The sequence below is a fragment of the Saccostrea cucullata genome, unplaced genomic scaffold (assembly GCF_032062105.1).
Source record: "Saccostrea cucullata isolate Sc308-1 unplaced genomic scaffold, CSIRO_AGI_Scuc_v1 ctg25, whole genome shotgun sequence".
In the NCBI taxonomy this organism is placed as follows: Eukaryota; Metazoa; Mollusca; class Bivalvia; order Ostreida; family Ostreidae; genus Saccostrea; species Saccostrea cuccullata.
In genome coordinates, this window is record NW_026937967.1 from 725940 (window position 1) to 749157 (window position 23218).

Sequence of the window (23218 nt, forward strand, 5' to 3'; positions counted from 1 at the left end):
ATTTGCTATTCAAACCATGAAAGTGGTTTTTCATCGTAGATTTGGTCAATAACTTAAATTACAATAGTAATGGAAACCTGTTATCCGTGAACGTTTTGATTCCATAGACAATAAAGGAGATAGTTTGTATCATTCGTTTTCATGTTTAATTAGAATAAAATGTAAACACGATTTTCTATATGGGTTGAATTATCGGCTATTGTCTGAATTAATGGCTTTCCAATTGTAAATTGCTTATAAAAGGTTAACGCTGGACATTATACAGATTCAATCCAGCCTTCATCGATTTCGATCATGACTTTGCGATGGCAAAATCATTTATATCCAAGGCAATATTCAAACTTCATTTTCAATATACTATGGTTAACACATATTGATACCTACTTTTTAAAAAGCGTATTAATATGGTGAAAAGACGTCTTATATTAACATTTTGGAGTTATTTCCTTTTTCATTTGGAATGCGTGGAGTGTTTCCGGTACATTCATCTCAACTCACGAATAGAAGGAGAAGCTATCACAAATCATGAAATCGGAAGTGTCACCACATATTCTGGGGTTAGTGAAACGCATATGCATCCATCAAATATAAGTTGTAAAAGAAAATTATTTTGAGGAAAACGTTGGTAAAGAGGATAATTCCAGGACTATACATATAGTCAGCTTTTCTGATCACCCGTTGACCGTCATCTTTCTTACTAGGAGTACTTGTTCATCCCTCTGTCTATTATATTTTGCTTGTTTTACTTTTCTCCGAACTATTTGGCTAAATTGAACTATAATTAACAGTATCCCAAGAGAAAGGGAATTGTTTTTCAAATAAAATATTAGACCTACTCTCAGTGGGATAAACATAATTATCAAAATCTTGTTAAATTTTTTGAGGCAAAAAAATGATATGGTATATAATATTTAAAGATTTTTCTCAGGATTGGCTTATTTCTAATTTGGCCTTTTCAACCTTACTCGTATTCATAAGACTGGCTTTTCCAACTTTTTCCCCAGCTTTACCTGTTTTATTCGTATTTGTATACTTTGAAGTGAATTGGACCAATGTTGCTTTGTATATTGCTACACAGTGACTGTAAATACCTAGTATACGATTTCCTTATAATAATATAATGAAACACCTAAAACAAGTTTGATATTAGTCCACCTACACTGAAAAAAAAATTATTATTATATGAAGTTGCTACATTATATTATTAGCTAGACCGAGAGAAATTCAAGGGCTTAAGAGTTGAAAGTTATACTAAAAATGTCATGTCAGGGTAAAGCAAAGGGAAAAAAATCACCAATTTGTTTCAGTGAATTAAGTTCGCAAAAAAAGATTAATAATATTAAATAATGTGGGAAAAAAGAAACAAAAAGTTGAAAATCCTAGATCAAACTTGGAATTGACAATTTAAAAGTTTGAAAAGCCAAGATTAAATTGGAAGTGCCAACAAGTTAGAAAAGCTGAGATAAATTTGGATTAATAGTCAACCTCAAAATTGGGAACTTGAAAAAATGTTATGTGAAACTAATACGCATCAACTGAATATTGACAATATTCTAAATTGATTTTTGCGTTTCTACATGTGAATATAGATTGGATGCGCACGCATATGTTTGAACACTGGAGGTTGCTTTGCGGTATCTTACGAATGCAAAAACATGGAGACCACTCAGCAAGGACTTTGTAAACTGGTATCCGAGGAAGGATCGGTTCCTTACGTAATGGTTAGCGATTCTTCGATGTGTTATATGAAGGTGGCAGACAGGTATCCTTTGACGTCAACAACCGCTCTAGTAGTCACGCCATCAGTAACTTTACCGGGAACAGCAATGAACCTACAATCAAGTACTGGCACTGTGACTTCAACTCCCTATATACCGACCCCTTCACTGACTCCACAAGTAACAACTTCTACATTTCCAGTAAGTGTTTGAGCTACAGATAAGTATATGAAATGTTACACCATAGGAATAATTTAAGGAATAACTGTCTTATTTTTCGATTTCATGATGTGATCAATCGATTGGGTTGCGTGATAATTTGCATAAACCCCGAAGGCATTAAATTATCACACAAGCCAATCGATTGATCATCATCATGAAATTAAAAAATCTGACAGTTATTCCTTATATTTACAAGTTTTGAATCCGCCAATCTACGTGCTCCAAGCCCTGCTTCTGTCTAGCTGTTTGTTCCGCCCTGCACGTGTCTTTTTTTTTGGGGGGGGGGGACTCGTGCCAATACATTGATGGGAAAATAAAGTACATTTTCAATGTGTAATTTTATCTCGGACAAAGACAATGGAAATGTAAATATTAGCTCATATATATGCATTTTAGCGCTAACTTATAATCAATTAAATCTTTTGGTGCAATTAATTATTTTGCTTAAAAAAAAAAAAAAAAAAAAAAAAAGAAGTTCTCTCTCTAAATATTATATCTAAATATAAGTGAAAAATTGTGTAGAGGGACATTAAACAACATGCATGCAATCAATCAATCAATTTCGAAGAATTACCACAAAGCTCTAAATTGATGTAAAGTAGAGATTTGGCTAGAACTTTTTTTAAATTTCGAACATACTTACTTGTATTTCGGCTGCAAAAAATGAATGCTTGCATTTAGAAGTCATTCTTAAGGTTAAATATTGTTATAAAATCTAGCAAACTCCATTAAAATATTAATATTGAGAGTCGCCCTGTGCAGAGAGTGTGAGTTACGGCCATTTGCAAATTTAAGCTCAACAGCGCGTTTGAAGGAAAACACGCCGTCGCGCTTACATATCATTGAAATACACACTGTCACGCTACAAGTACAAGTAACACAAGTTTGCACAACACGTCGTCGCTCTAACATACAAAGCACCATCGCGCTAACGCATCATTGAAAACATGCCGCCACGCTAACAAAAGTTTGCGCAACTCGCCGTTGCTGTATTTCAACATCGAACAACACGCTGTCACGCTAAATACAACTTCGAACGACACGCAGTCGCAATAATACAGAACTCACATTTGCGCTAATAAACAAGTCATGCAAAGTTGCATTATCGAGTTGTGAGACAGCGCGACAGACTGTTGTGTAAAATTGTGTAAGCGCAATAGTAGTGTGTTGTTTAAAAGAGTGGTAGTGCAACAGAATGTTATATATACATGTATGTATATACACTAATTATGTTACTGTAGTACGAGGGGTGATCAAAAAGTTCGCGATCTAATTGAATAACTTCCACAGAAGAAACAATATTTGGATTCAGTGTTAAGTATATTTTAAATAAGTCCTCTCCAATTTTAATGCACATCTGTCATCTTCCTGCTCATGCGCGAATCACGTGATATAGGAGGTCACGTGACCCCTCCGTAGCGTTCTGTCACAAAAGCTGAAAGACTTCAGTTTTCTGAGTTATAATTATATTTCTTTCCATGCAAATTAATTTTTATAACAAGAACAGTTCCATTTGTCAGAAATGGTCAAATGTCGGCAACAAAATGGGTTGATAAAAATATCCTTTCCAAAAATGAGCATGGCGACCATTAAACCCAAATCTTCTTTCTCGGGAGAGACGTTTATTCAAGGTGGATAGAGAATGAGTGCCTCCTTTTTTTCCATATCTAACATGTTTAAAATCTTAAGTAAACGATATCTTAGGTATTTAATAATTATATTATTGTTAAGATATTCAACTATTTTTCAAACCGTAAATTGGAGGTCTTTGCATTTTCTGATTTTTCGAATAAGCCATGATAGAAAACCAGGAGTTTGAATCCGGGAATGAGAACTTGTAAATATGGATAGTTGATATGTTAAGGCAGAGACATACAAGAGAGAAACTGCTGACTCTTTTGGAGCACCTCTAGACTTTTCACGTCGTTTCAAAAATTCGAGTTCCGAATGGAAATTCATCTTCCGATTTTCGCAGCGCCCTCACCGGGAGGCATAGAAACTATAAACAGTATGGCGTTTCATCATAAGAATGGGTAGGAAACATCGCTAGAACTTCAATTATAAGCAAAATTTACTTGTGGCATTAATCGTAAGAGGATTAGATACTTTCGTTTGTATGACGACAAAGAATTGAGAACAAATTTATATATACAGTAAATAGATGATATCCATCTAACCCCGTCTCGAGTTGCATTTGTTGAGTCTGTCTTATAAAAGTATACACTAAAAATACACTGTAAAATGTATTTTATAGTATAGGATAAGACCAATTATGACGAGCTCATTTGTTTGCAATGTTGGATTTGTAGTTGCATGTATTAATTACGTGGTTTTTAATAAATAGATAGGTGTTACAGCTGTGTTGGGTTTCAGGTTGGTGTATGACATTATGTTGTTTGTTTTTATGCTTTCATTAAATAATTTTTTTATAATGCCGAAATTAACGTTTTTTAGTGTATTATATTGCTGTATAGAAAAATAAATATATATTATTATGTTTTTGATTTTTTTAACTACATACAGATCTACATTAATTTGGCATTAAAAAACAAAACAAAATACAGTTATACACATCCTGAAAGCAGACATAGATTGTAACATGTAATCTAGTCCAGCAACTCATACATTATATGATTTACTGGTTTTTAAAACTTTGTTTAACTACTAGACTAGTGCTTATATATATTGCATTTATATATTATATATTATATTGGTGCTTTTATATATCCATATAAACTTGGATTCTAAATCATGGCCCCATTCTACCCCCGAGGGTCATAAATTGAACAATTTAGAATCTACACTACACCAGAATTCTTTCAAATACGTTTTCTGGCTCAGTGGTTATAGAGAAAAAAAATTGTAAAATTTTTTCTTATATATTTCTATGTATAACTTGGCTTCCCTATTGTAACTCTACCTTCAGAGGGTCATGATTGAATAATATAGAAATTGCACTACCCCCAGGATGCTTCCACATAAGTTTCAGGTTTTCTGGCCCAGTGGTTCTTCGACTTGAGAAGAAGATTTTTCAAGTTTTTTCTATATATTTCTAGGTAAAACTTTGATTCCTTAGTGTGGCCCCGCCCAAACCGGGGGGGGGGGGGGTCATGATTTGAATAATTTAGAATCTACATTATCCCAGGATGCTTCTACATAAGTTTTTACTTTCTGGCCCTGTGGTTTTTAAAAAGAATTTTTTTTCAAGACCCCACCCTATTTTTGTCTCTTCTTGATTATCTCCCCTTGGTAGGGGACTTGGCCCTTTATTTTAACAATTCAAAATCTCCTTCACTCAAGGATGCTTTGTACTAAGTTTGGTTAAAATTGCCCCAGAGGTACTTGAGAAGAAGTTGAAAATGTGAAAAGTTTAGATGGACAGACAACGGACAAAATATGATCAGAAAAGCTCACTTGAGCCTAAAAACTAGGTATTGAAAAAATACAAAAATATGCATTGGCTAAGTTTAAGTTAGATTTATTGTCATGCATTTAGGCCTTGTACATGTAGTATATTTCAGTTTAAATGCATATCACATTGAAATTTGATATGTTCATCACACATTTCTTTACTCAGAATTTACAGTCCAAGGAGTGGGAAAGTATTTGGAAAGGATATTCATTAATTAAATTCTTGGAAGTCTTAAATTTTTTTTTACAAATGCCCTGGAGAGAGATGGCTCAGAAAAAACATATTTTCTGATATTATTTCTTATTCATTTGCAGTATTGTTGAAAAACCACACAACATGTCAATGTCTGTTTCAGTGCCGTTTTGAGCGTGGCTGTACGTATTTGACGCTGCAACACAATTTTAAGCTTTACAGATTTAATACTGAACAACTATTTGTTGTCTTATTCATCCTTTGATCTCACATAAACATCCTTATTAAGCAGGTCAAGGTCTTTTGGGAAAACAACTTCAGAATCTTGTAGAATCAATCAAGAGAGGTACTGTTACTCTGAAAATATGAAAAAGGCAAAATCAATGAAGAAAAGAATTTAATAGCCCCATGAAATACACCTGTAAAACCTGGGATAATAATTGTTCATTGTTTAGTATATTTAAAAAAAAACACTACAAAAGCAGTAAAAAAAAAAAAAAACAATCTCCATGAAACAAGGGCACTGCAAGGCGGAGCATCCCCTCGCAAAGAGCATATTAAGATTATCATTCAGTCAGTAAATCAATGTATTTCATGTATTTGATACTGATCCTGATGCAAATTTTGATGTAAATAACACTGTGAAGCAAAATGATAAAAGTTTTCCCTCCCAACCGGCCCCTCCTACACAAAATAGTATTTTTCTGCAGATTGGTCTGACAATTTCCTTCTCTTTTTTATGTGCTTGTCTCCAAGTTTTTCTCCAGATAATTTTTCTGAATGTCATACACGTACATCCCCCTCTTTGAAAATGAAACGTGCCTGTATACTTGGTAATTTTCCCCACTTGCTCACCGGTTCTTAAGGGCCTGAGTTTACAATATTTATGAAGATAAAAGGAGCAACTCTTCAACAAGAGAACATTTTTATTCAGATTTAATAATACTGGACCGACAACGACATGCTGTAAACATCTTTATGCATGGTTCATGTTATACGTGTTATCTTTTTAATTTCTCTTTATAGCTGCCAAAATACTTCATAGATATCTACCTTATATAAATTATAATTGGCGCACAGGCTACAAATAATAAAATATACAATATATTAGCAATATTTACCCCAAAGTCTGCGAAGAAAACACTGGAGCTAATACGACCGGAAGTCTTTCTATGCCTCCCGGTGAGGGCGCTGCGAAAACATGAAGATAATTTGGCGCGAAAATGAGTCAGCAGTCCCTCTCTTATATGTCTCTGGTTAAGGCTTGTTTTCTTGTGACAGTTAAGTTTATTTATGTTGAGATTGTCAATATGATACGTCTGTTACGTATAATCAGACATATTTTAGACGAAATATTAGGTGAAGTGTAGGCCGTCTCCGGTTCTACAATTATACCGTTTCCAGAATAACAACATGAAGGCCTGCGAAGAGAAGTGGATGGAGGCGAAAGCCTGTCCACTTCTCTAAAGAGAATAAAGATATACCAAATTTTACAGTCGTTCGTTGAACAAGTTCGACTGAGACAACCATTTATTGTCACAAGTGATCTACATAGTGACGTCATTTTCACATGCATTTACGTACAACGTTTTTATTCCTAAATGTTTAATTATTGCAGGTAATCATTGACATGGTAGATAATGTACAAAATATGTGCACAACGACGTCTCAGCGCGACTTAGCTGTGATTACAACAGAGGCTGTGTATATTTACGACAATAAGGATTTCCTGAAAATTGGTTCCTGCAAGTCTGTGTCAATCGCATCAATGTTTAAGGGATTTGGAGACCTCCCAGATGTTAGCCAATGGAGCGCAGTGCTTACCGTGCAGAAGAGTTACATAGATGTATATGCAGGTAGAAAAAATCCGCGTTTTCGTGAATGTTGCAAGATAACCTCCGAGGTCGAGCGAGAAATGTTGTTTGAAAGATAAAAGCTGAGGGGTAAGCAGAGGCATTTATATTTCAAACAACATTTCGAGACTGAGGAGGTTATCCTGCCTCATTCACGACAACAAGGACTTTAAATCTATTCTACTAAGATCTCTAAAATACGCCTGAACGTTTCTTTGATAGAGGAACAAATTTGGTCACCATAATTCGATTATGTTGTTCCATGCAACACCAAAGTGTGAATTTGTTTGTTTACCTCGCATGGAAGGCAGGCGATAGATATAGATATGCAAAACGGCTGTATGTAATAAGGAATCTATGAAAGTACAGATCAATAAATTTTTATACAATGGGAAAGGAGGAGTTGCGGATAGGAGATGGGTACCGCTCGGTATTATAGAAAGAATGGAAGTGTCCAAATTTTGCAATGGGAAATCCTAAAATATGTGTCCTATCAAAAATGAAAATTATGAAGTCATAATAATGGTAGTATCGAACAAAAATTCTGTGAAAGTCTCATTAAATGTCATTCAATGATAGACATGATAGAAGAGGAGTTGCAGATGAGAGATGGGTATCCCAAAGCGTAACAGTCGGACGTACAGACTGTTGGACGATCAGACGGATAACCCCATCATTATATAACTCGTGCTTATCAAGTGGAAAGATAATAAAAATTGCATGCAAAATAAGAATTTTTTTCATATATAATGGTGTAATTCTTTCGACATCAATTTATGAAGATGCTTTTTAATAGATAGCTGGTGTTTTGTTTATTTGTTTTCTTATTTTGTTTTTTTTAGATCCAAACTTCTTTCGATGGACAATATCGTCCGCTGATTTGGTCCCAGCGGTCGGATATCCCAAAAACAAGAGACAATACTTCGAGGACATCAAAGGATCTATGGCTATCTTTGTCCCATCAGATCTAACATGGGCTGTTGTTCGAGAAACACTAGGAAGCCATGACTTCTTTGGTTACCAAAATATGGGGAGTGGCTTATGGTTCTACAGCAACCATTCACCGCACGAATGGCTTATGCAAATAAATGACACATCAGAAACAAATCAAAACGGGAATCCTATCAACCCATGGATAGCACTACCTACTAGCACAGTGGCTCTAACGGCGGCAGAAAACGACGGAATCGATTTCGTTGGAATAACAGACGCTTATAATGTTGTTTACTATAATATAGACCATCCTTATGATCTCAGTGTTGTTCCTACTTCAGAACAATACCCACTTGTCTTTTAAATATTTTTTTTTATATTTCTGTAAATTCCATAAATTTGAATAAATATTTTTTTTTATATTTCTGTAAATTCCACAATTTCCATTAATTTAAAATTCTTGGATAGGGTATACATGTATAATATTACACGAAGTACATAAGACTGGACATCTACATCCATTATTAAATATACAAATACATGCATAGCACCGATAATGTACAGCTCTTCTTCGGAAAATTAAATAAATTACAAAATACAACAGATAATTTTAATTAAGACTTGTAATACACAGAAACAATCGTATCGTGTGTTCTCCGAAATCGTCAACTAGTATACACTGCAATGTAGCATACTTTCAGAGTACTTTGAAGCAAAGACTCAATTCAGCTTTTCTGATCGAAGAATGTCTGGCGTCCGTCTGTCGTCAGATGTGCGTTAAATGTAAACTCTTCGCATTTTGAACATCTCCATAACCACTGGACCAATTTCAACAAAACTTACACTGCATTGATTATTTAAATAAAAGTAACAGTTTATTAGTTGAAATTCAAAGGCATCTTTACAAAAGCTCAAGAACTGCTTGACCCGAGTGATAGGGTTGAAACACAATGAGCTCCTATGGTTTAAAAGTTATGACAAATGTTCAAAATGTTATTTTTAGCATATAGGTCACAGTCAAGGTAACAAAGTTCTCGAACTTCATTGAGCTTCGTGTCATTTGAAAGAACTTAGGGGAGTATGTATACTAAATATGAAGCCTCTATCTTCTATATGGTTCAAAAGTTACTGCGAAGGTTCCAAAAAGCTATTTTTAGCATATAGGTCACAATCAAGGTCACAAGGTTATAGGCCTTGGTTTTAATTGAAAGAACTTGAATAATTTCCTCATCTCATTGTTAACTATATTCAGTTTATTTATGTAGTTCAATTTTTTTTTTGTTAATTTATATTTGCCAGTCTTCAATTTTGATGTTATATTTATGATTATAGTATCTGAAACTCAGCAACAAATCTTGCATGGCTACACTATTGATGTGTTACCATCTCAATCATTAAATCTTTTTTTCGTGAGTTTGGGCATGTAACTCATATCCTAAGTAAATATTATTTCATCATAATAATCTTATGTTCATTCCACTTATATAATTATTAAAATATGATTGACTTTAACATTCTGTAATTTTATTTAATTAATTATTGAGCATCTTCAGCAAAAAATTGTATATGTATTTCAAAAGTACATATGATAACCACATTTAAAATAATTAGGATATATTCTAAATGTTTTTAGAGGGAGGATAGGAATGGTTTTTTTTTTTGTTTTTTTTTTTTGGTTTTGTTTGTTTTTAATATTTGTTTGTTTGTTTGTTTGTTTTGTTTTGTTTTCTTGGTGAGAGTTGCTTCTTATTTAACTTTCTTTCCCTCTCCTAGTTAATTTTAAGATACTAGTATAATAACAGGTTAAAACAGCCAAAAATCTCAACTTTTTATTCCTTTCTGCCTGTGACTATGAAAAGCAAGACATTTACATGTACATGCGAATCGAAAATATACATTCAGAGAGGTACATGTAATGGGAGGAAGTAAAACAAAATTATTTTGTCTTTTTTAGGAGACATGAACTGGGATTTAAGGTAGAGACCGATAGCAATCGCGTGATAGAAAGAATTCGCATATTTGCACGTGCTTTTTTTTCCGGATTCCGGAACGCCGTCAAATAAAAGTCTCCATTTACACATTATTGTCTATGTTACAAGATGGCCGACGAAGCGATCGAGAAATTTCCTCGACTTAGAAGACAAAGTTACCATACGTATTAAATCTTTACGGTTCTCGAAATTGAAGCATCTTCATGAGAATCAAAATAGAAGTGAGACTGAAGCCGAACATGAACATAATTTTGGTGAAACTACTCCTTGTCCAGTGTCCGCTGCAGCACCACGTGGGTACACCAGCATCGATCTATGCCTGATGTTGTTTTCTGTATAGACATTTTAAAGACCATGACTCTACAGATGTTAATTGGTATGACGGAAGAAGTAAAATTTTTGCAGAACAGATTTTTTGTATGCTGTGTCCGTGTCAGATACATAAGGTGAATATTTACGACTTTATAATATATCGATCATGACTATATGGCGGTCTGCATTCCCCTATATGGTGCTTGTTTGTTTACGCACAGGTCTGGTACAATCAGTATATTAAGCTTCTATTACTAATAACCTTCATAGATTTTTTCCTTCCTAAAGTAGTTTTATTTAGCTAAAAGTTTAAACTTATTGCATGACCAGACTGTAACTTCTAGAATAGAAGAATAAAACCAGGCATTTCGGGTGTCAGAACATGATAAAGGCTGGATTGATGCGCCTAACACACGAGGTGGTTTAGTTACTCAGATCAAGAAATGGAAAAACATATTTTGCTTAAATTATTCAAATGCAGAAATGTATAAACTTTCTCTGCTTTCGATGGCAGATGCTTTTTAATTATCATAACCCCTTTTATAATTGATAGTGGATATTTTATAACTTGCAAATCTTTTGTCTTTTTGAAATAACAAGCAAATTGTAAAAAGTTGCATTGAAAAAAAAGAAACAACTTTAGGATCAAATGACAAAAAAGTAGGGTCAGTCAGGTAGCAGGAAACAAGACTATTTTTTTAGCCTTATGTAATATTTATGTACCTGTAATAAATTTATGTATGTATTTGTTTTATGCTCAAAAGGGCCCTGATTATAAACAGATATCATATTCATAGATTATAAAAGAAATATTTAATACTACAGGTGAAGCAAGCTATGAACTACACAGTGTATTCAGCTTTCTTTGCTGAAATAATGTGACCAAATCAAGTGTCACCTGGAAAGAGGAATATCAAGGGTGCCTTTTACATTAACTACAAAAATAGCCATTGCTTTGTATTTTTTCTTTCAAATTACACTTGCACATGTATCAGGGAAAATCCAGAAATTTTTTTCAAGGGGGTGGTAAAAAGGAGGTGTTTTATAATACACATGTACATGTATAAAAAATTGAAATTTATGATTTTTAGTCCTTGTATTTTTAATTTAAACACCATAAAGTACATACAGTATTATTGTATACATAAAGAAGCATTTTCTTAAGTCAATAATTTCTCAAAGATCATATTAATATTTCAGGAAAGTTCAAGCCAGATCTGCTACAGCAAACTGAACATAAAGTGGCATACTTGTGTGTCAGGAAACGAGGAACATGTATGGCTGGACTGAGAATCTAACCGGGGATCCCTGCATCACTACTTACATGTAGGTGTTCTATTGACTTAAATACACGTATGGTTTAATATTTGTGTATAAACATATAAAAAGTCATGTTGTAAATTGAATTCAATTAAGGAATGTTTTTATAATAAGTTTTGTGTGAGTTATTGGTGTGTGAATCACACAGACTTGTCACGTAGGCATATTTCATGAAGCGCGCTAGCGCTTCATGAAAAATATGCCTACGTGCAAGTCTGTGTGATTCTCACACCAATAATTCACACAAAACTTAAAAACATTCCTTATATTTACATTTTACATGTTTGGAAGCAACTAAAATATACTCAATATTTGACTTTCTCCCTGCCCTATATTGTTGCATTTTTACTAACGTTGCTGCAGTGTCATTGTGATGTCACATTAACGCACGTTTCTCCGTGTATATTTCTACGCGTGAGTATACACAAAAATGGTTTTCAAATCAATTTCACAGTTGGCTTAGTAGAAAAACACGGCGAATGTAAATATAACTGAATAACCAAAAAAATTTTAAAATTTAAAATGTTTTCTAACTTGAATGAAATTGTTTCAACTAAAGCACCAAAGAATTGGTATGATGATATGAAGAAGTCAGTATTGATAAAAATCTTGTAATTGACATGGTTTTTTTAACAATATTAACCTCTTCACATTATCATAGCTAAATTTGCAAAAAAAATCAAAATTGTTAATAAATTCTACATTTTTTTGAAAAAATAGATCAAGCTATTTACCGGTACTTTATTTTGTTTTCATCATGTTACAGATCCCATGGAAATATAGGATCCTTGGCTAATCAAGTGTCATCTGCAGTGTTACAAAAGAATATTGGATTTATATCAATAAGGTAATTAGGGGCAAAACTGAATTAAAACAATGGAATAAGATGTAAAAAGAAAAGTACATGTATTTTAATTCCACATATAATAGTTAGGTTGCTAGTTGTATATGCTTTGGTGTGTCACTGACTGGTACATGTAGTTTTTTATTTCCACATAAACTTGATCCTTTGGTATTAACTCTTGAACAGTTTGTGCTGAGTCTTTGTATTTCATGCTTATTTTTTTTTCCTTTAACCCCATGGTCTTGGCCTTAGAGTGTGGCCTACATTTAGAAACTAAAATTTGATCTTTATCCTTATATACCACTTTGTTTAATTAAGACAATTCATTAATCCAAATAATTTCCTTGGGAGCAAAAGTGCCCAGATTAATGAGGCTGACTTTATATGCATTTAATTTAAAAAATTCATGATATTATATAAAAAAGGTATCCCAAAAGTGTCTTATATTCATATAGACATAGTCATACTATGTTTGCAGTGTAAGAAAGAAGTGAAACATGTATTTTCATTCTTATTGTATTAAAATATTTTGTTCTTTTCAGAAAAAGAACTACCAGAAGGAGACGGTAAAGAGGAACGGACATATCACACCATAAGACGTGCTTCAAAATCTGAATATACAGAGTGAATTTCGCTTACTGCAGATCCTTGTGAAAGAACACCTTTGTTGTATTGACATAAAAACAACTGAATTGTCAGGATCCTTGAACATGACGCAACTGGCTGCATACGATGGCAATTAAAAATGATTACATGTTTACATTGATCTTTGTTAGCCAATAAGACAAAAAGCAAAATAGCAAGTTTATCCTATTACAGTACATGTACTGAATGTATTCACTTTATTTTTTTGAACTACATCATGAGTTTAAAAATTGTACAGTATCACATACAGTTTATGGTGGGATTCCTCTAACTTTCATGAATCTGTTTGCAAAATCTATACTTTAAAGTTACAAATTATTACCTCTAATAAAATGTTTGTTTTTTTTTTTTTTTGTTTTTTTTTTTGTAAATTATTACACTATTTTTGTATATATGTAATGATAACCAAATCACCCAATTTTCCCACACTTTTTACCATGTATTTAGCATTTTTTTTTTTACCATGCTTTAGTGTATTAATATCTGACAACTGATGACCAGGCAGTCTTCATTTAACAGTGTAATACATAACACATTTTTATCTGAATATTTTTAAAACAAGGATAACATGCCGTGGATTGATTCTGTGTTCAAAACTTCATTATCACTTGGTTTTCTTATTTATGTTGTACATGTATTTGGAATAAAAAAGGAATTGTTGAAAGAAAAGTCAAATTAATCATTCTATTGTTGTCAAAGGAAGATAATAAAACCAGTTTACTTAAGCACAGAATTGGTCAAAACATATTGTCATTGATAATTCATCCAAGAATCATATGTATAATAAATCTACAAAGTCAATTTGAACGATATCAAGGAAAGTTCTTATCTTTTTTAATATAAGTGCAAAAAGGTCAAGCAGGGCAACATGTGTCCAGGTGTACCTGTATAAATTGTTTTCTGTGATATAGAATGTAATTTAGAAGAATATTACTTGGAATTTTACTCATTTTCTTTGAAATATTTTGATTAATTCTATCTATCAAAGTCAATTTGAACGATATAAGGAAAACTTCTTATCTTTTTTAATATAAGTGCAAAAAGGTCAACCAGGGCAACATGTGTCTAGGTGTACATGTATAAATTGTTTTTGTGATGCAAAATGTAATTTAGAAGAATATTACAAAGAATTTACTCATTTTCTGTGAAATATTTTGATAAATTCTTGATAATCTCTCTTAGTCACCATATTCTTCAAAATTGCAACCTTCTAAAGGAAGGGGGTAGGGTAGGGTGTAAGATAATAAACTTGTTCCAGGTTGAATTTAAATCCCATTATGTAGTATGATTTTTTTCTAAAATTTAAGACACTTATAGGCTAACTATAATATGCAATAAAAAAAGAAATTTGATGGGTAATTTTTTCACAGTGGAAGCAGAAGTGTGAGACTTTGTGCAAGGAATAGGCAATATTTTAACCTAATTTGACCATGCATCTTGGTAATTGTAACTCTGTTTTTCGCTAACAATGCTTGATAAATTTAAGATTGATGTCAAATATTAATCAATACAGACAGATGTTTGAATTCATATAAGACAAATGATAATTGATATACCAATAAAAAATTTACAGCCCTTTTCATATCATATTCTTATATTATTTTACCCTGCTTTTTCAGCTCTTCGGTGGTTGATGAAGGCTATATTAAAATTGTCAAATTTCTCTAAAACTAGCCCGATGACCTGCCCTGAATTTTTGATATGATTTAGAACAAGGACTCAACAGAAACATATAAAAAATTCAGAAAAATTCAATGGGTAGTTTTTTTGTTGACAAGCTATCAATCTCTACCTTAAAGGAATTTTCTCCTTGGGTAAATCACCCCTACTAATGTTATTGTGATTTAAATTCATGACACGTGGTTTAGGTTAATCTATTCAAAGGTTATAGGGTAGAACCGGTTTTATAAATAAAATTGGCAGTAAACATGATAGTGCTATAGCCTGTTTCTTTTGAAAACATGTCCTGTAATAAATGTTTATAGACCTTTCTGAAAGACTCACGATTTTCAACAGAAAAAGGGTGGCTAAAGGAAGGGGTGTTAAAATAACAATATATCTTATACTTTTCGGCGAAAATTTGAGCTCACTAGTGACCGATTCGCTGGTAAAAAATATGCATTATCATCAACACTGACAAACATTTGTTTGCCTTATATGGCTATTGTTATATTATCGTTTTACTAACAGCGTGACAGTTTGCTTGATAGGGCGTGCTAAAATTTTGTATGCTGATTATCATTTTACTCATTGATTGGATGTTTGATTTCAATGGAATCAATAATAATTTGCATATGAAACACAGGACACAGCAATACCACTAACAATACTGACCAATCGCGTTGAATAAACAACAATAACATGTGAACGGACAAAGCAAGTTTTACTTCCTATAATGATGATATTGATAGAGCAACGTACATATATAGTAGAACAGAAGCAGAGTAGCCTTACTAATTCCATTCTTTAAATTTTCTTATACGTATTTAAAAACTCACAAATATAATACATGCTTTTTTGAGGACAGAAAACGGGCTTTGGCTGACCACGTGTTGCTGCTGACTACAAATGCCGTACTGGTAAACAATCATTCAATGCGATTGGCCAGTATTATCAGGCTATTGTTGTATTCCGAGTTTCAAATGCAAATTAGTATTGATTTCATTGATCCAATCGATGAGTAAAATGATAACCAGGGGGTCGTAACATAAAGCATGCTAAGTTTTTGACTTAAGTACGGTCTTAAGTACGCGTTAAGTACATTTTTAGGACCTATATAAGTAATACTTAAGTATGTCTTATACCGTAACATAAAGCGAACTAAGCAAGATCTTAGCTAAGTCATAATTAAAATATTATACAGTGTAAAAGTTCATAATGTAGCGTTGGTTATTACATGTAAGTGTGATATTTACTGACAGACTGAATATTTTTTACTTCTTTAATCACGCCTGACTATTGTCACAATTGTCCTAAGGGACTTTTAGTCTTTAAATATTCCGTCACGTTCTTTTTCACCGGGGCTTGCTTTCCTTTACGGAAGATAATGGCAACTGTATCCTGTCATTGATGCACATATTGTGCAAAACCGCTGTCGCAACTATCACCTTAAAGTGGAGGGAACATTTAATATTGTATATCAAAACATATTATTGGTTTTAAAAATATACATTTGATATTTTCATAAAGTTATTTGTTTATACCTTGCATGCATTCGAAGGATAAAATAACAGAGGACCTCCAGTTTTATCAAGACAGCGAAAACGGCCCTTCCACACACCAAAACATCTTTCAATAGACTTTTCTAGTTTTCATATGACGAGCATAATACTATAGTATTTCATGATAATAATTTTATGAATATCACATTCTTGTTTAAACTCAAATGGGGTTGTACTAGGGAAATCGAACAAAAAAGGGGGGTGGGCGAAACCCCTTCCTCAAAGAGGTTTGTAGTGTTATGCTCCATTTTTTTCAACTCATTTTTCTCTTAAAACATTACCAAATTTAATATCATGATTAAGATATGAAAAAATAAAAAATTAAAATGTTAAGTTTGAAAATATGTGTGTGTATGTGGGGGGTGGGGTTCCTTAACTGCTTACTCTACATCATACAATTTTAAAATGTTATTAGATGCATGAATATTTTATATAGGTGAAATTAGCGAAGGATGGCTCTTGGGTGATTCAGCATATCCACTAAGAACATGGATGATGACCCCATATTTACAGCCTTCTACTCCCTCAGAGCATCGTTCCTTTTCCTTCCACTTTGTAGAAATATTTAAGCAGACGCCATTCGTGTAATAATTGTGTATTCGAACTTAACTTCTAATATCTAATGTGAATAGTGTTTAATTGTGTCTTTATTCACAGACCTCTGAATACTACTCTCATTTTCTCTGTGATTACCGGCCAAGTTAACCTGTCATTGATTTTCAATCATAACTAATGTACACACATATCCTTTAGGGTTATTTTGCTTCACTGAAAGAAAAACCTAGTGAATTTAACTAGTGTGTTTCGTAAAGCGTTGGTCGTGATTAGTAAACTTTCAGTTTACTGGTTAAGATAGTGAGTTGTGGAGCGGGGGTCGTATAGATACTTAGATACCTAGTGAAAGTTACTTATCAATTCCTAAATTTATTAATCTTATCTAGTCAATATACCAATATCTGGTAAACCTACTATCAAGGTAGTGATTGTATGGACAGTGAATCTACTAGTTTTCTTCGTGACATTAACTAGTTATTTTTTTTACAGTGTTCATGTATATGTTTAAATTGCTATATACCTGTACGCAAGACATAATTGCTATCTATTGACTTGAAGAGGTATTAGATTATCTTATTAATTAATAACAAATGAAATAAGTACAATATTCATCGTTAAATTTTAACAGTTTTACGTATAATGTGTTCATGTTATGTATAACACGCACTTAAGTCACCTATGTTGATCACCTAAGTTTTGCTAAGATTTGTATTTCTTAGCATCCTTTATGATACGGACTTAAGTCAAATAATGTACTTATGTCTTACTTAAGTATGGTCTTAGACTTAAGTACTTTTTATGTTACGACCCCCAGCACACAAAATTTTAGCACGCCCCATCAAGCAAACTGTCACGCTGTTTGTAAAATGGTAATAAATGCGCACAGAGGATCTTGCCACGAACAAATGACCAATGAATGAATAGCAACGTTTACGCCAAAAACATGTTAACATTTTACTTCGAACACATAGTTCAGGTCAATCTATGATCATGTTAATGGACTGCAAAATAAAAAAAATGTTCTTACGAACAAACTACAAAGATAAGAAACTATGAAAGATGTTACGGGCTTTTTTAATCCATTGCTAAATGGAAAAAATGTTGTTTGTGTCTAGTTCAGAACACCAGCACTTCAAGGGTAAATAAAACGAGCAGCATCTCTTATGCATTTAAATGGACAAAACTTTGTTTACGTTTGATCACGAGTTCGGCCAGGAAATTCACCTGGCAATTGTATTCACCGATAGTACAACAAAGGAATTAATACAGACGCAAATCGCTTTTGCAGTATGACTTTCAGAAACCTAGACTTCCGCTGTTTATTTAACAAATGGAATTTTTCACATTATGAGCATGAAAATAATATTTTTAAAAATGCTTTTCATTTCCATAAGATTTTCCTTTTTTTCCAAGCGTAAAATTCCTGTAGTATTCGTAGTAACCCACAATGCAATACTCATTCAGCTGATTGGTCAGTCAAAATCATGCTGGTGCCTCATTTGCTTATCTGACGCCAAAAATATAGTCCCGGTTCCCATGCAAAAATATTTGTCCAAAAAGAAATTTTAATTCATGACTGCAGAAAATTGTATCATACTAAGAGAATACTTATTTAAGTTTGAATGAATGTATTATTATTTTACAAACAGCGTGACAGTTTGCTTGATGGGGCGTGCTAAAATTTTGTGTGCTGGTTATCATTTTACTCATCGATTGGATCAATGAAATCAATACTAATTTGCATATGAAAATCGGAATACAACAATACCTTGATAATACTGGCCAATCACATTGAATGATTGTTTCCCAGTGCGGCATTTGTAGTCAGCGGCAACACGTGGTCAGTCAAAGCCCGTTTTCTGTCCTCAAAAAAGCATGTAAAATATTTGTTGCGATTTGACCGGATGGGTTTTTAAACAAGTCTAAGAAAATTTAAAAAATGTAATTAGTAAGGCTACTCTGCTTCTGTTGTACTATGTACGTAGCTCTATCAATATCATCATTATAGGAAGTAAAATTTGCTTTGTCCGTTCACATGTAATTGTTGTTTATTCAATGCGATTGGTCAGTATGGTCAGTGGTATTCCTGTGTTCTGTGTTTCATATGCAAATTATCATTGATTCCATTGAAATCAAACATCCAATCGATGAGTAAAATGATAATCAGCATACAAAATTTTAGCACGCCCTATCAAGCAAACTGTCACGCAGTTAGTAAAACGATAATAAAAGAGATCGATTGATTGAAGTACATTTCTACAGACATTATCAGCTGATAATTAAAGGGTGGTGAAAACTGAAACGCAACATAACTTTTCCGTTTACCATTCCTCCACGTGCTAGTCACTTCCTAGCTTCATTTCCGTGAATAATTTAACCTATCTCGCTGAAGTCTCGCTAACTCTCGCCAGAGCCACTGCCAGAGCTACTTTGAACTCATCGGGTTTTATAATTTGCAGAACACCGAAAAATAAAAGGTTCCGAACACATTAGTAGGATTGTAAATGTTCTGGTCATAAGGCAAGTTATAAGGGGAAAGTAGAGCTATTATTCTGAATATGGAACAAGGGCATGCTTAAGAACTATCACATCACTTGCCGTACGGCAAATAGAAAAAAATCTTTAAAGTTCAAGCAGAATGTTCACTGATATATTTAATTTGTCGTAAGGCAAGTTATCTACAGTAAGTGCAAACATAATGTTTCATGGGGATGAGCTGTACCTATTTTTGTCATATGCCGTACGTCAAATAAAAATTACTAGAGCTGTTGTGTTTATAATATTGTTAGTTGCCCTCTCTCAACCTTAGGGCCGTATCAATAAATATCAATAAATCGATTCGCATCGATGTTCAATAATGTATCGTATCAAAATAATATAACTTTCAATACGTATCTGGCATGCAGGCATATTTTCTTAATACTCAATTTCAATCACCAAAGGTTATATTTTTATTAATAAAATTACAATTTTGATTAATAATGCCACATTGTATAATCATCACTTAACAATTCTAGGATAAATATTACAAAATGCATAGACAAGAACTTCGAAATAAGTTATTAGTTTTTATAAATGGTTTTTAGCTTTTTTGATAGACTTGTCAAAGAATCCAATATAATATATCGCCTATTGCATTATAATATACTTTGATCATATCAATTTTTGTTCCTCGTGTTCAATGAAAGTGGGGATAATAATTAAAGTCCTTTTGTTTTTCTGTCTACTGGTATTTGTAACACTTTCGTTTCTGCGCGATATCTCGAGAAATGCTTTGAGCTTTTGCAATTCAATTTAGAATTTAGAAAAATCGTTTTCTGACAGTTTTCACGGGATTTTTTCTAGCCAGGTAGAGAAACGGATAAGGCTAAACATTCAGACAAATATACGATTAAGGTTTTATGTTTTCGGTCAATTAAGGATAAAAAAACGAAGAGTAATTTTCAGAAGTTAGCAATGTATATCAAATAAACAAGGCTACTCGTTTTCCATGTAAACTGTTGTAAAATTTGTAAGATTTTGTCATAATGTTAAAATTTGTCAAATTTTGTAAAGAAAACAATATGTGTATATAGCACCAATTGAAAGAACACTCACTATTTCTTTATGATCAAAAAAGTTATCAGTATCAGTTATTTCCATTCAAACAAGATTTGTTTGTGAAACACTGATGCCCCCGTATGGCAACATAGCGAAGATTAAACTTTTCATAAATGCAAATTTAATATATTGGTACCAAAAGTAGTTTATTCTCACTGGAAAAAGAATTGTGAAACATGAAAGTAGGCTAAGGTTAAAGTTTCTTCATAAGTACGAAAAACTCCGAGGTCATGGTCAAAAGATCAAGGTAATTGGTATTCAATGAAAGGTTTTGGCACAAAAAATACATATGTGAAGAATGGAAGCCTAGCCCTAACCTTTCAAATGTAATGGCCAAGGTTAAATTTTTTTTTTGAAAATAGGTCAAACTCCAAGGTCAAGATCAAAGGGTCAAAGGTCTTGCTATTACATAAAAGGTCTTGTCACAAGGATTAAATATGTAAAAGAATGTTCAATATGTATTAAAGATGAGAGCACTAGCCCTAACCCTTTAAAAGTTATGGTCAAGGTTTGCTTTTCAAAAGTTAATTGGTCAAACTCCAAGGCCAATGTCAAAGTGTCAAAGTTCTTGGAATCCAATGAAGGGTCTTCTCACAAGGATTACAAATATTAAGTATGAAGTCCCTATCCTTTACCGTTCAAATGTTATGGCTAAGTTTTTCATAAGTACAGAAATCTCATAGGTCAAGGTCAAAAGGTTGTTGGTATATCTAATGAAAGGTCTTTCCACAAGGAATACATATGTGAAGTATAAATGTCCTGGTATCTACTGCTCAAAAAATATGACCAAAGTAAAAGTTCAGAATTTTTGTGTAAAAGTAGGTCAAACTACAAGGTCAAGAGGTCAAATTTGATGGTACCCAAGGAGTACAAGAAATACACATGTAAAATATAAAGGTCATAGCTCCAGTAAACTAGATGCTGTCATGAGACAGTAATACCCGCACTAGGGTGTTTGCCTCTAAATACACACTCCTTTATATTGCGCTTTCCAAAGAAAACATCAAAATACAATTCTTTAATTATCACAGTACATGTATTCATCAAATTGAGCATAAAATTTTCAGGTGACCGTGTGGCCTATGAGCCTCTTATATATATTTCGTACACTTAATTCATCACCAGACTGAAATAACACAATTTATTTAACGATGTAAATTAGTTTCTGAGAAATATTTTGCCCATAATTGGAACTTTAATTTACTTTTTTAAATTTACTTTCTCAACAACATAAAATATTATTTAAAAAGCGTTTATGATGAATTTATCAAAATGTGCAAACTGTTTTTTGGTATTTGGTAAGGCAAAAAAAACATGAAAATACAACCCAATCAATTTGTCAATGGCCACCCCCCCCCCAACTCACACACACACAAACACACAAACACCCTCTCACACACACACGTTTTTTAAAGGCCTAGATGGTAAAGTTATGTCAAAACATTGTTTATTATTAATGATAGTTTAAGATTTGTTCTTGTACTAGACATGTTTATGTGTGAACTCCTTTTTGAAAATGTCTGCGTCACATTGGGTTTGCTTCACCCATTATCATATTTTTAGATATCACCACTCGGCACACCTCGGTCGATTCGTACTTCATCTAATTAAGGTGACGGAATCAGCAAAGGTTTGCCGAATGAGATAGCACATGCCGATGGTGTATCAGTTAAAATCATTTTGTGTTTTAATTGGATTATATTTCATGAAGTTGACAGGACCTATGACAGTCGGTAAGTACAAGTGTTAGTATAGATTGCGTTAAAATAACCCGGATGCAAATGGTTAGGTTGAAGTTCAAAAAGGCAAAGATCATCCAATGCCACAGTAGACGAATTTCACATTGTGAAGTTATCTCCCGTTGCCGACGTGACATTCAGTATACAGGCGCAGATCCAGAATTTTTTTTCGGGGGGGGGGGGTGCACACCTCAGTCCATAAAAAAAATCCAGCCCAGAATATCCTGAGAAGCAAATAAAAAACAAATAAACAAAATAAAAACAATGATGGTGGGGTTCATGTTTTTTTTTTTTGGGGGGGGGGGGGTTATCCAAAGTCAAATTTATTTGCTTCAGTGTAAAGTCCTACTTAAATAACTTTGCAAATTCCAGAGGGGGGCATGTCCCTAGTCACTCCCCTTATCTGAAATAATAAATGATCTTGTGATTCCAAAGTAGTAGACTTTTTTTCCATTTGACTCTAATATTAAATATGTGTTTTTATTATGTCTGTTTCTTCTAAGTTGGGCTATACACATGGCTTCCACATTTCATAGGTATTAAAATTCCTTGTGACAAGACCTTTAATTTGGGTACCACCAATGTTGTACATCTAAATCTCTTGACCTTGGAGTTTGACCCAATTTTACAAGAAAAATACCAAACTTTAAACTTGGTGCTA

The 23218-nt window shown here is 33.1% G+C and overlaps 1 protein-coding gene and 1 long non-coding RNA gene across 3 annotated transcripts; both read left to right on the plus strand.

Annotated features, from left to right (window-relative positions):
• Positions 1–404: 404 nt before the first annotated feature.
• Positions 405–8728, plus strand: LOC134249179 (uncharacterized). Its single transcript, XM_062731554.1, has 4 exons — positions 405–557; positions 1590–1919; positions 7163–7400; positions 8240–8728. Exons 1-4 carry the CDS (start codon positions 405–407, stop codon positions 8692–8694), a joined length of 1176 nt encoding a protein of 391 aa, XP_062587538.1. The 3' UTR covers positions 8695–8728.
• Positions 8729–10353: 1625 nt separating this feature from the next.
• Positions 10354–15021, plus strand: LOC134249162 (uncharacterized). Of its 2 annotated transcripts, none has more exons than XR_009988229.1 (4): positions 10354–10751; positions 11816–11959; positions 12720–12800; positions 13340–15021. It is a non-coding gene; the product is annotated as an uncharacterized LOC134249162 (long non-coding RNA). The 2 variants fall into 2 exon arrangements; XR_009988228.1 differs by having other exon boundaries at positions 10358–10767; positions 11834–11959.
• Positions 15022–23218: the final 8197 nt, after the last annotated feature.